This window comes from Rhopalosiphum padi, chromosome 2 (genome assembly GCF_020882245.1).
Source record: "Rhopalosiphum padi isolate XX-2018 chromosome 2, ASM2088224v1, whole genome shotgun sequence".
NCBI classification, from domain to species: domain Eukaryota; kingdom Metazoa; phylum Arthropoda; class Insecta; order Hemiptera; family Aphididae; genus Rhopalosiphum; species Rhopalosiphum padi.
The window spans coordinates 62,903,059-62,917,611 of NC_083598.1; the positions used below are offsets into that span (position 1 = coordinate 62,903,059).

The 14,553-nt window shown below is 33.1% G+C and overlaps 2 protein-coding genes across 4 annotated transcripts in view; both read left to right on the forward strand.

Moving 5' to 3' along the window:
- The window catches only part of LOC132919530 (echinoderm microtubule-associated protein-like 2), a 32,583-nt gene extending 27,476 nt beyond the window's left edge, over window positions 1-5,107 (forward strand). For 2 of the 3 annotated variants that reach the window (XM_060981202.1, XM_060981203.1), the window contains 12 exons: window positions 25-97; window positions 161-262; window positions 375-479; window positions 825-1,065; window positions 1,900-2,057; window positions 2,508-2,765; window positions 2,831-2,968; window positions 3,056-3,172; window positions 3,303-3,362; window positions 3,800-3,887; window positions 3,992-4,218; window positions 4,570-5,107. In XM_060981202.1, coding sequence (XP_060837185.1) covers window positions 25-97; window positions 161-262; window positions 375-479; window positions 825-1,065; window positions 1,900-2,057; window positions 2,508-2,765; window positions 2,831-2,968; window positions 3,056-3,172; window positions 3,303-3,362; window positions 3,800-3,887; window positions 3,992-4,218; window positions 4,570-4,695 — 1,693 coding nt within the window. In that variant the 3' untranslated portion in view covers window positions 4,696-5,107. The remainder of the gene's footprint in view (window positions 1-24; window positions 98-160; window positions 263-374; window positions 480-824; window positions 1,066-1,899; window positions 2,058-2,507; window positions 2,766-2,830; window positions 2,969-3,055; window positions 3,173-3,302; window positions 3,363-3,799; window positions 3,888-3,991; window positions 4,219-4,569) is intronic. The other variant, XM_060981201.1, reaches the window with a different exon arrangement.
- A 6,362-nt stretch (window positions 5,108-11,469) lies between these two features.
- LOC132922666 (wee1-like protein kinase 2) lies at window positions 11,470-14,015 on the forward strand. The gene has a single exon (XM_060986299.1). The coding sequence runs from the start codon at window positions 12,108-12,110 to the stop codon at window positions 13,566-13,568; it is 1,461 nt and encodes a 486-aa protein (XP_060842282.1). The 5' UTR covers window positions 11,470-12,107; the 3' UTR covers window positions 13,569-14,015.
- Window positions 14,016-14,553: the final 538 nt, after the last annotated feature.

Here is a 14,553-nt window from a genome sequence, read left to right on the forward strand (position 1 = left end):
ATTTTGTTTTGATTTATTTTCCAGCTTGGCCATTCACCCCAACAAGCTGTTAGTGGCTACTGGTCAGACTGCCGGACACGATAATCATGAAGGAAAAGTAAGATTTTGCGATTCTAGCGTAAACATTATTAAACACATTTTTTCTTTTCAATCGTTTTAGCCTCATATTCGAGTGTGGAATTCAGTCAGTTTAGCGACGGTGGTCGTGTTGGGATTGGGAGAATTTGAACGGTCTATCAGCTGTCTGTCGTTTTCCAAAGCGGTAAGTCAACTCGAGATTTTCACAAGTTGTCATCTGTCCGACGACATTTTATTTAATTTAGTTTCGTTTATTATTATCTTTTAAACGCGCAATTTGTTTTTGTTTTTAACAGGATGGTGGAAGCCTTTTGTGCGCCATCGACGAGGGAAACGATCACAACATATCCGTGTGGGACTGGCAGAAGAACGAAAAGGGTCACAAGATCACGGAGACCAAGGTCAGTCGAATTATAAATTAATTACAATAAATATTAATTATGATTATCCGACCTTGCGGCTGATCGCCGCTTTTACCGCCGACTACCTTTCTTATTTATTCTTCTCGTCTTAATGACGATTCGCTTCCTTTCAATTTTCCTGCATCATATATATTATATATAGTTACTCGCCACCTTTACTTACTCTCGTGCAGGTACCAATCCGGTCTAGTGCACAAAATATCGTCGTCCTCGATATCGTATACTATCAATGATTTGGTCCTCCGCAATCATCTATTACCGTTGAATTATAATAATAATAATAATAATAACAATAATATTTGTAATTATTTATCGGATTTATAGTGTTCTATGGACACTGTTGTGGCTGCGGAATTCCACCCACTGGAACGCAACCAAATCGTCACTTGCGGCAAGGGCCACATCAGTTTCTGGACACTGGACGCCGGCGGTACCCTGTACAAGCGCAACGGTATATTCGAGACTACCCGCGATCGTCCCAAGTACGTGACGTGCTTGGCGTTCACGCAGAACGGAGACGTCTTGTCCGGAGACTCAAACGGATCCGTTGTCATATGGGGACGTGGTGAGTACTTATACTTTTATCAAATTATAGACATGTGTGTACATATTAAATAGATAATTTAGACCTAATGGAGATTCTCGTATGACGCAGTGGCAGTGATGTGGTACCTGGTATTATCTATATAATTTTAAACTTAAATAACAAACAACCTTTGATTTATATTTAATAATTTTGAGTGTATAGGCTGTATATTGGATGATGGGCCACAGAATTTTACCGTTTTTTCGTTACAGATCTCTTAAGTGTATTCAGCGGTTAAATTAAAATCTAACAATTATGCTTCACTATAATATGTCGTACGCCGTACGGGCGAAAATGCTTTAAACAGTTTAAACATTAAAAATATCCATAAAATGTTCTACATTTTTAGACGGATAATTTTTATAAGTGTGCATAACCTTTGAAATTATATTACCAGCAATTTATTTTGTGGACATTTCAATTTTTATATCCTCTATGTACCTAATACCTAGTTCAATAGTTGTTATTCATTGGGAGTTCTCGTAGAATAATTTTTAAAGATACGTTTTTAATAATTTTTGATTCTTAATAACTTCACAAATATGTACAAAAAAAATACTAATTTTTTAATGTGTAAAGCTTATGATTTTTAATAATGTTTAAAAGTTATTTTTGTATGCGGTGGGAGGGGAAGGGATACATAGACAAATGGACCAAGATGGACTAGATGAAGGATATATTACTTGCTCATGTGCTAGACGCTAGTACTCCTTATTTGGTGCCTTGGTGGTTAATATTTTTAACTTGTTTTTGTTGATTTTACCCACCAAAGTTTCGTATATATTATAACTAATTTAGTTTCTAATCTTATAGGCACAAATAATATCATAAAAGTCGCACGAAATGTACACGAAGGATCAGTGTTTTCCATCTGTGTGTTGAAAGAGGGCAGCATTATTACTGGAGGTGGTAAAGACGGTAAACTGATCCAGTTTGACACTTCGATGCATCCCACTGGATATGAAGCACAAGTAAGCTATTATTGTTATTATAATAGTAATTATAATTGTAAAACTATTCACAATAAATAATAACTTAATAAATATATCCAGATATACCCTTCTTCCTTTGTGAACATGTTTAATCCATGATTTATGAATAAATTAATATTGTTAAGCTATCAAAATAATTTATAATCTAATTTCTCAAATACATTGTGAACTAAAAATAAATTAAACAAGTTTTTTTGTTTAAAGAACTTGATTATAATTTATAAAATAACTAATAGAATCATTAATGAGTAATATTTTAAGTATTGTTTATTTGACACCTTAGATAATATAGTATACTTTTAAATTTTACATAAATGCAGATGGTGTCTTAATTGGTTTTGTAATAACATTAAATATTTTTATTATACATTTATATTTTTTAATGATTTAATTTAATTTAAAATTGTAATTTTTTTTTTTCAAATATAGATAGCTGAACATTTAGGTGGTATTCGTACAGTATCTGAAGGTCGTGGATCACAGTTACTAGTTGGATCTACCCGCAATTGCATTTTAATCGGATCTCTGTCAATGGGCTTCAGCCCTGCTGTCCTGGGCCACACAGACGAACTATGGGCATTATGTCCTCATCCTACTTTAGCTCAATTTCTTACAGCTGGATTTGATCGTATTGTCCAACTCTGGGACTCGTTGTCTCGCTCTGTTGTATGGAGCAAAGACATTGCAGTAAGTATTACATTTGCATTAGCTCATTTTAAATTTCATACATCATTTCTGTAAATAATATATAGGAACAAGCACAATCAGCTGCATTCTCTAGCGATGGTCGAATAATCATTGTTGGTTGCGTATCTGGAAAATGGATTGTTATGAATTCAGAAACACGAGAAATCTATTCGACTCACATCGATGGAAATGAACCAATACAGGTATGCACAATCCCAATGTAAATAATTTAAATTTAATTACATTGCGATCAAATTTGTAACCATCAAGTTGCTTATTGTCATTTGAAGGTTGCAAAATTCTCGCCAGACGGCCAACTGCTTGCTCTTGGTTCCAGGGACAATTACATCTATATATATCAGGTCACAGATGGCGCCAGAAATTACACTCGTTTAGGCCGTTGCACCGTAAGTATTATAGTGTACAATATGTTCATTGTGCATCTGAATCTTATATTCCCTTATTAATACCGTATAACATTTTGTACCTACTACCCAATCCACTTAATTATCATTGTTGAATTCACTCAATGTTTAGTGTTGGGAAGATAAACGTCGCAGGAGATGTAGCACTGGTGCTATTATTGACAAGATGTCGGTAGGTGTAGGTTACCCGCGTAGAGCCGAGTGTTGCTGCATGTAGATGTTTTTGTAGAGATAAAAAAATTAATATACAGAAAAGATATACCTAATGGATAAATTAAATTTGTATTATTAGTGGTTAATGCATATTAATTTGCTGTAGGTTTACATATTTTTTTTTAATTAATTAAATAATGTTGTAAATTGTAACATTAATGATTTGATTTGCTAACATTTGTTTATATTTTATAAAGGTATCAATATTTTGATACATGTTGATGTTGAGTTTGTATGCTTTGTAATCAATAATAGTTTATTGGTTGTTAAAATGGTATCCATTAATTATTTCTGCTGACTTTAATGAAGACATATTTTCCGTGTGTTACATAGGTGTACATATTATTTATGATATAAATTTATTAGACCGTGATCATATTGTTTTTATTAAATTAGGGCCATTCAAGCTTTATCACTCATTTGGATTGGTCTAAAGATAACGAACACCTGCGCAGTAACTCTGGAGACTACGAGTTGTTATATTGTATGTAACATTTATTATTTAACATGAAGCCAAATATCTTTTAGTGGTTTCCTATTACAGTTCATGTTGTTGTTCACGTTATTACATTTTTATTTTTTAACTAGGGAAAGTGAAAGTTTGTCGTCAAGTCACTCACAGCACTCAACTTAGGGACACAGTGTGGGCATCCAACTCTTGTGTCTTGACATTTTCCTCCATTGGAATATGGCCTGAAGGAGCTGATGGTACTGATGTTAACGCATGCGAACGATCAAATGGATCTAAGCTGATGGCTACAGGAGACGACTTTGGTAAAGTGAAACTGTATTCATACCCAGTCAAACAACCTAAGGTAAAGACAATAATATTGATTAATATAGAATGTTACCAAATAATTTTTTAACATTTGAAAAGCATAATTTATTGCCAATGTTTCTAATATTTATATATTGTTATAATAATAAATCATCATAGTTAACATTTATTAAAATAGTAAAAACTATTTTTCATTTCATAAGATAATTTGATCGATCATTCAATTTTCTAGAAATAACTAAAATTTCTAAAACGTTTAGTAATAAATAATGTTTACTATAGTTTTAATAAATTGATCACTTTCACTAAACTGTATACATTTGGATTAAAATATTATTTTAATTACTTAGCTTCATTGTGTCATGATTTTGTATTTTATTTTCTGCAGTCGCTGTGCCACGTGTATGGAGGTCACAGCAGCCATGTGACAAATGTGACTTTCTTGCACGACGACTCCAGACTGATATCGATTGGTGGCAAAGACACCAGTGTCCTACAATGGGAAATCATATAAAAGAAGAGCGTTAATTGAATCTTATTATTATTATTATTACTATTATTATCATCATTATTATCGTTCAAATGATTCTTCACCATTAAAAGTAAAAATTAATTTTTGAATTCATAATTATATTTATTATTGTTTAGTACATATTTTTTAATAATACTCACTTTAGCACAAATACTCTATGTGTATTACAATGTGTTTGTGTTATTAAAATGTTCTATATTATTCGTTATTACACATTCAATGTTATGTCGACAATTATTTGTAGAATAATTCATTATTATTATTATTATTATTATTATTATCGTCATCACTCGTTTTTTCGGTCGAATTGTATTAATTATAACAACATTATTATTATTACTATGTACTTTTGTTTTAAATAAATAAACGTAATATTTATGTGTCTATAGTTAAATGTTTTTCTGTTTTTTATATTTTTTTAATAATGCTCTTGTACTCAGATAGACATTTCAATATCAACATAAAACTGCTGAAAGTTGAGTAAAAAAAATGGTTTAAAACAAAGAAAAACATGAAATATGAATACACTATCATAATGATATTATGCTTAGAAAGCATATTATCTACAATGTGTCTAAAATATCACCTTAAATCTATCTAGTTATGTTCATAAACTTATTCATTCATAAAAACATTTCTGTTGGTTAAGCAATTTTTTTTAATTTTGCACGAAGTTAATGGCAAACATTTTTTTAAATATATTATATTTATTTAATATCAAAAGTTCAAAATTATTTAAAAGCATTTATATTCATAAGCTAAACAAGGGAAAGTAAAATTTTTCTTTGATCGTACAATATAATAATATACTAAGTTTTATTATTATAACTTTAAGATTTGTTTATGATTTTTACTGATTTTGGACAAGCCATTTATAAGGGGAAATTGGTAACATTTTAAAATTTCAAATAGTATTAAAAATATATACTTCAATAAGCTATTAAAAATGAATCTTGCATAATCAATAATTCATTAACTAAAAAATTGTATCTTAAATAGAAAAATTAAACATAAGATTGCTAAATGAATAAGGTTATTAATCCTCAAAAACCAGGTTGGGAATATTTATGAATATCTTGAAAGTTGAAATGCTTGCTTATAGTCATAAATCAAGTTATATTTAATATTTTAGTTTTTTAAATAACCAGTCTCAAATTGGGTATTGTGAGTTCTAACAGATTAAATAAACAGAGTATATACTTTAGTATATTTAATCTATCTTCTAATATAATAAAACGTGAAGGAGTTCGTCCGTTGTCTACTTGAGCGCTGCCGGTACTTTAGCGGAGAGCCAATCGGAAAATTACGATTCTTATCGCCCTTCCGCCGTTATCGCCGACGGCTTCGCCCGTCGCCGCCGTCGCCCGTGCCGACGGCCGCGCGACTCTTGAAGCACCCTTTTATCACACCGCCGTCCCGCGATGTTTTTACCGCGTCGTTTTTGTGCGACGCGCTCTCTTTTTACGCGTTCGTTTTCTCGGGGTCGCGATCGCGTTGACCGATCTCTCGATTACGATTTTTGCGTGCTAATACGCATATAACGTATTGTAATACGTGGTATGAATTTTTTTTTTTTTATGACGTGGGAATTAATTCTTTGGATAAAATAAAATATATATGTTATGCTAAATGTGATTGAAAACATTACGATGTCGCGAACAAATAAAAAAACGCGTTTAGAGTCGAATCGTACGGATTTCGTGGGTAAAACGGTGCTAGACGCCCGATTCGTCGCGGCTCGGAAACGGCTCAAGTGCTCGAGATTCGACGTCGGTGTTCAACTCGAACTGTAGTCGATAGGTTTAGGCGTTAGGATAGGATACAAGATTAGGCAGGTGTAACGAGAACGAATCCCGCTCCGGCGGTATTTCCGGCGGCGCTTTGATTGACACGGCCGCCCACATTTTTTGCACTTTTTTTCGATTTTTTTTATTACACGATTTTATATTTTAAAATTTCGACATTTTTTTTTTTCCGTCATAGACCGTTGAATTATTATGACTTAATAATAAATAACCTCATTATATTGGATTTACGTACGATTTTATTTTACGCGTGTCCTCATTGCCGTCGTCGAGAGTCCAGTGATCTGTCGATAGCGGTGTACTGATATAACGGAAGGTTTATTCGTCGGTAAATTTCCTACGACTTTATTATATATCACACGTATTTCGTTTTTTGTACGTTATAGTTAAGTCTGTTATACATACATAATAATAAAATATTTAAAAACACGTTACGTTTAACGATATTAATAGGTTTAACTATATACATATAATTTAATATACGTCCACGATATATAAGTAGGAAATCGTATAAATATATTTGTGCGTGTGTTTGTGTATATACTATGAAAAAAAATGTGAGTAGGTATCAAATATAATTAAAATTTTAAAAAAAAAAGAATCGAATACATTACAATAATAGTAAAATAATTTTAAACATAAATGATATTACTTATATTTTTTTTTTTTTATCATAATAATTGTACATCGACAATGTTCTGGTGGACTTAAACGTTACAAACGTGATATGTTATAAGTGTATTATATGTGTAAAACTCATACTCTCCTCATCTGTACACAAATTATTGTTACACCGATTGTGTAATAAACATTAAATAATTAAATAAATTATATTTCTAATGTTTTATATAATATCTACCTAATAAAATACATGGGATTGTATGCAATATTTAATTTTTTTAACACGATACGTTGCAAATTTAATCGCGTGTATTATATTTAATAATAATATATAATATTAACGAGTGTATTGGCTGATGTTAGTATTTTATCGAAACGGGGGTTAGAGAAAAGTTCTTATTTCACTGATTGCGCCGACATTGTCTGCGATCCGACGTAGGCGGATCGCCTACCTGGCTGGTTTGGTTTTCCTTAAAGCTTTTTGAAAGTTGAGTTCATACAACGTTTTGATTTCACTTATTGCGCCGACGGGGTCCGCGATCCGACGCAGTCGGATTGCCTACCTGGTAGGCATAGTAGTTGCATACAAATTTATTTTCACGAGTGATTACTGATTATTCAACGCTCAAAAGACGACATTCGACTATAACATTTTTTCCTGCTTTCGACGCCAGGAGGTCAGACAATCCGCCGTAGGCGGATTCCGCAGCCGGTTATCGATTTACACCGGTAGAGGGCTGATAGCTAGACACTCAAAAGTCTACGTCTCAATCTCGACTTTCAAAAACTTTTCACATTCGAAAGAATACCGCCAAACAATCGACAACTTATCATCATCCCGATAGAAGACTCGCAGTATTACTAATCAGTGGTACCAACACCGCGGACTTATTACCGCCAAATCTTTCTTTTTTTGAAAACTTTCCGCTTTCAAGCTCTTCCATCCGTCCTAGGGTATTCACTTACAGCGAGTTTCACTCAAAGCGAGGCACACTCACAGCGAGGCACACTCACACCGAGGCACACTCACACCGAGGCACACGGGCAGCTAGTATATTATAAAACCGCAAGCGTTTCGCCCGAAAAACACTTGAGTGCGCTTGCTGTACTCCCCGCAGTTCCTAAAACGGAAAAAAGAATGCGCTCCGGTCGCCGTTATCGCGTCCGGTCGGTTATCAAAAATGTGTTGGACAACTATACTATTACTATTATTATTATTATATATTTCACTTTTATACGGATTTTATAGCGTTTTCCGAGTTTTCCCGTGTTCGCGTGATTTACGATATTTTATATTGGCGATATATTAGCGATTGGGCGTGAGAAAAAAGTCGTTTAATACGTATATATAATAATATATAATAAATATAAATAATGAATAAAATACACATCGAACGGATATTTCAGATATTTACAAATATATTTTAAAGAAAATCAACGAGAATGTCTGTGTGTGTGTGTGTAATGAAATACGAATTAAACGATTACGACGCGAATTCGGTGACGGTTCGGAAACGGTTTAAGTGCTCGAGATTTGACGTCGGTTTTCAACTCAAACTGTAGACGATAGGATTAGGCGTTAGGATAGGATAGGAATAGGCAGGTGTTCCGAGATCGAATCCCGCCCCGGCGACGGTCCCGGCGGCGCTTTGATTAACACTGCGAGTCATTTTTTGCATTTTTTTTTCCAATGTTTTTTTTATTTTTATATGATTTTGCCGGCGACGTCGGTATATTTTTTTTATTACTCCACTAATAAAAAGCAGTATTTCAACATTTATGTACTATTTTTTTTTTTTTTTTGAATATTGCGAGTGTTAAATATACGTGTTTTTTGTAATAGTACTTATCGACTACCACCGAGTATGTTATATTATATTATTTATAGTATATATATTATATAATATGTAAACACAATGTGTGTAGTGTGTACGTATGGAATATTTATTAAAGTCATATAGATCGGGTATGCACACTAATATTTAATTACAACCTGATGTGATAAATGTATTGTGGATTATTTCACTTATAATAACTCACAATACTCACATCGTCCGCGATCCGACGCGGTCGGATTGCCTACCTGAGGGGTTTGGTAACACTTAAAGTATATTCAATTTTTAGCAAATAAAAAATTCAGATTTCATAATTTGCGCCCACATAGTCTGCAATTCGACGCAGTAAATAGGACGTAGATAGGACGTTATAACACTTCGTTCGACTTAAACTTTTTCCCCTACTATACGACATCAGACTTTCGACGTCAGGAGGTATAACAATCCGCCGTAGGCGGATTGCCCAGCACAGATATCGATTTGCATCGAATGAGGACTGATAGCTAGACACTCGATTACCATTTTTCGTACTTATTTATTTTTTATATATATTCAAAAAAGAACCGGGCATGCGACAAGACACGGTATTACACCGGTTAACGACTGATAGCTAGACACTTAGTTACCATTTTTCAAACTTATTTAGTTGTGTATAAATCAATTTTCCCAAAAGATATGACGTTCGACTTAAATTTTGTCTCCTACTATACGACATCAGACTTTCGACGTCAGGAGGTATAACAATCCGCCGTAGGCGGATTGCCCAGCACAGATATCGATTTGCATCGAGTGAGGACTGATAACTAGACACTCTATTACCATTTTTCGTACTTATTTATTTTTTATACTTTCAAAAAAGAACCGGGCAAGCCTCGAGTTGAACTATATATGTGACCGATTTCTAGACACCCGACTACCATTTCCAACCGAATTTCCCTAGGACCGATTTTCACTCGACCCCCTCGAAGGCGCCGGAGGCGGCTTCCACAAGCCGGGAATCGAGGCATATATATATAATAATAATTTAATAAACAATATTATTATCGACGCCACGAACGTCTTATCAATTCCCGACAACAACCGCCTTATCATCATTCATCCCGATAGAAGACTCGCAGTACTACCAATCAGCGACAGGTCTTCCTTTTTTGAAAACTTTCCACTTTCAAGCTCTTCCATCCGTCCTAGGGTATTCACTTACAGCGAGTTTCACTCAAAGCGAGTTTCACTCACAGCGAGGCACACTCACACCGAGGCACACCCGCAGCTAGTAGCTATAATAAAGCATTAAAAAGATAATTTACTAAACAAGTGTTTTTTATGCCTATATTTTAAGTTGTTATTAAAAAATGAAGCTATTTAAAAAAAAAAACCTTCATATTGAAAATTCTATAAAAATATATGTGTTACGTTCAAATTTGAACACAGTAACAATGTACACCAGAGGTTGGGAACATGCAGCTCTTTGGAGTATGCATCAATATTAAGACCATGACAAGTTTGTTTAGTCATGATTGTGACCCAAAAAACATAAATTAAAATTGTATTATATTATAATGAAATAATTTTTTATTAGTGCAGCTCTTTAAAAATCATGATTTTGTGATTATTTGAAAAAATGGCTCATTTACACGAAAAGGTTCTACTCGTAGTTTATACACACAATCAATAATATACATTTTAATTTGAAAGTCAGCCTGTTGGTTAACACGGATATTTTTTCAATCTGTTTTTGATAGACTAGTAGACCTTAAGTAGATAATATATTAAAATAGTGTACATTCTAAGGACAAATAGTTAAGGATATGCATTTAACACAGACCATTAAATTCTTAGGTACCACAAATAATACTGCAAACTATTGTAATCACTTGAATTTCAATGAGCGGATGGATTGAAAGGGTCTATAACTTCTGAAGATAATTTCAATTTGAATCTGTCAGCTAACAATATTCACGACTTTTACCTAATGGAAAAAAGGAAAATTTAAATATTGTTGTAGTTGTTGGTTGTTTTTTGAAGAAATAAATGATTAAACGTAGTACATGAAAAATGTGAAACTTATTGTACAATTAACATATTTGTTTCTGTCGTAAACTCGTAACTATAAATTAATATACTGCAAATGATAACACAGGAAAATCAAATCTAATTAATATTCAATAGAGACCAATTAAAAAGTACCTAAATAGTAAATATGAAATACTGTAATTTCTTATTTACTTGTAACATTGCTTATATAAACTATACACTATACAGTATAACTCCAATAATCCTAAGTCCGAACTCGTAAAATCGTGAAGTAGGTACTTGTAGAATAGTTTTTAAACAAAAACAAACGTGGTATCATATTATCAATAACGGATTAGCCCGATTAGCCGTTCTATTTTTATAATATACAGATAAAATATATAAATTAATTATTACCTGGACATTGGCAACACTTGCACATCAACTACCGAGTATTAATACAATTTTATGCGGTGACTGGTAAATTATAAATTTATTACAACTGGCAGCAGCTTGCTGTACCGCCAAATGTCTGTATTTATAACATCGACGATCGTGTTTGGTGCTTACAACGGTTTAATACATTTTAAGAAAATAATGAAAATATTGTTTTAATATACCTGTGGTTAATGTAACTATGTAAATACTAAGACAAGTGGCAAGTGCTGAGTAGCCGCGTTGAGCGCCTACTGACTAATTTAATTTTAATATCGTAATGTCAAATCAACGCGTCATTCATGATATAAGAATAACGACGAACACTGGAAACATTTAAGTTGGTACAAAAATACAGATTATTCTGTTGATAAAATCCGATCCATAATCGCATATTCGCTATTCAAATTTGCGTATTCACTATTCAGCAGTATTCACTATTCACACGAGAATACGAGATACGTCGTGACAACGTGAAAAACCGGGAACGCGCTGTTCCGAGAACGATGGTCCGAATTCGGAGTTGTGAAAAAATATTTTAATGACCCTCTTTAGACTTGGCAGCGTTTGCTATTTACTATTCAATTGGTAGGTAAGCACCTTAAACTTCTGAAGTGTAGTGTTTCGAGTTCGTAGGAAAAACATGACAACAGTGACGATTCATCGGACCTGTAAACTTAGTGCCTAAATGAAACTCACTGTCATGGACATTTCCGTTGGCTTTTTCAGCGTTTTCCTCGCGTTGTTTTCGATCGTTTATTATTACGTGAGAAACAGATCGTTTGGATGTTTGCCCTCGTCAACACCATTGATCGCCGTCGCCATTCCGCAATCGACGGTGCACATTGGATCGCCACTGCCCCCGACTGACACCAACGGCGGTGTATCAACCAGACTTGCCGACAAGTTCCGCGTGTCGGTAAATCCGTTCACTCCGACCGGTATTGAAATATTGAAAAACAGAAAGAAACGCTTTCCCAGATCGAATAACTGCAACATCGCCAGTTCTGAGAGCGGCGGCAGTGATGACTGCGATCAGTCCACCCCACCCGGCAATAAAACACCTGCTTCCGCCCATCCATCTGTCAACAAACGTCTGAATCGTTTGATGAACAGTGGCGAGGTGACTAACGTCAGTATACGTGAATTGCAGACCTCCCGATTCCACGAAGAGTTCAGAATAGACGAGTATATCGCCGCCGGTAGTTTCGGTGTCATATACAAATGTACAAATTTGTTTGACGGAATACCCTATGCGATTAAAAAAATCAAACAGACAACGTATAAGAGTACGGAGTATTTGGTCCGTAAGGAGGTGTACGCAAACTCGGCGTTCGGACGACATCCAAATTTGGTTTCGTACTTTACGGCGTGGTACGAGAGGGGTCATATTTACATTCAAACAGAATTCTGCCATGGTGGTACCCTGGAACGCATGATTCACGAGTCTGATCATGTGTTCTGTGACAATGCTCTAAGGCGATTGTTGTGGCACGTGTGCAATGGTCTGGCTCACATTCATTCCAAAAAACTTGCTCATTTGGACATAAAAGCAGCAAACATATTGATATGCAAGACTAATGGGGCATTGGTGTTTGCTCATGATCTAGACGATGATGAAGAAATAATTGACAAAGATATTGTTTACAAGATAGGTGACTTTGGGCATACTATATGTATTGAAGATGTCCGAAGTATTGAAGATGGAGATTCTCGCTATTTACCTAAAGAACTATTACGTGACGATTATTCTCAGTTGCAGAAAGTTGATGTGTTTTCTACTGCGCTTACAGTATACGAGGCTGCAACTCAAAAACATTTACCTAAAAATGGACCAGAATGGCATCGTTTAAGAAATGGTGAATTTTCGTTACCTCAAACTCTCTTTATAAGTACTAGTCTAGAAAAATTACTAAAAAAAATGGTCGATTTGGATCCTTCTAATAGGCCTAGTGCTTCTAAAGTGGTCAATCTTTTGCTCGATAGAGGAATGGCAGCTTCAAAAGATCAAGATGAAATGGAAATATTGAAATTAAAGGCTCAATTCCTTACACCTTGGTTAATCGATTTTAAACCGCCAAGAACAACAATATCAGATAGAGATTTATCTTTAATGACTGACAATTGTAAGAAAATTGAAGACTACTGAAAAGGAAAAGACAAAATCAAAGTATTAACCTTATATAGTTTGAAGTGTTTGAACTAATAGATTTGTTTTAAAGTTAAATTAGTTATAATTTTTAGTTTTTTTTTTCTTTATTCAAATTTAACTGTTATGCAAGAAATTTTAAAAAGCAATGCTTAGTTAAAATAAAAAATTGAATGATAAATATCATTCCTTTATTTGTTATTTTTATAGTTACGTATTTTATAACAAAAAAACATAACAATGCATTTTCCAGAAATGTTACCTATTTAAAAATCAAAATTCCAACCAACTACAAAGAATTTTAAATGTTAACATTAACTTATACATAATTATTATTGTACCATGGTTTTATAATTGAATTAGGTATACCTAATTATATAATTAATTATTTTTTTTATTATATGTCTATCTGTTTATTTAATTTAATAAATTTTTTTTTGTTCTAAACATGATAATGATTATTGCCTTTTCTTGTATAGGAGTATTATTTTTTTCATATAATACGTTGAATACATATTTTGGTGTTATTGTTAATTATTGTTTTTACTGTTTAATTTGTACATAATATGTATATATATTAAATATATTATCTACAAATTGAATATATTGAACTATCGATAAATATTAGTTAAAATGTTGGTATATTAAACTATAATAATAATATTAAATATGTCAAAAAATTAATGATATTGATAGTTTATAACCATTACAAACAAATTAATATCATGTACCTAAAATATTATTTAGAATTTTTTTCTGTACATAAGGAAGTAATTATGAAGAGGAAATTATTATACCCACATGTGTTGTCTTACTAATACTAAACATAGCAAAATGTTTGTTCAGAATAATCCAATTTACTGTCATTTTAATTATTATAGTGAAATGACTGATCAAGTTTAATGTTAAACATCTTGACTGGGGCTCTACAGGCAGTCCTTTTTTTTTATTAATATTTAAAATTTAAAACTATTGAACATTTAAA

What these genes read in the sequence shown, in the direction of transcription:
- LOC132922666 (XM_060986299.1), top strand. Translation starts at nt 12,108, where the DNA reads ATGAAACTCACTGTCATGGACATTTCCGTTGGCTTTTTCAGCGTTTTC.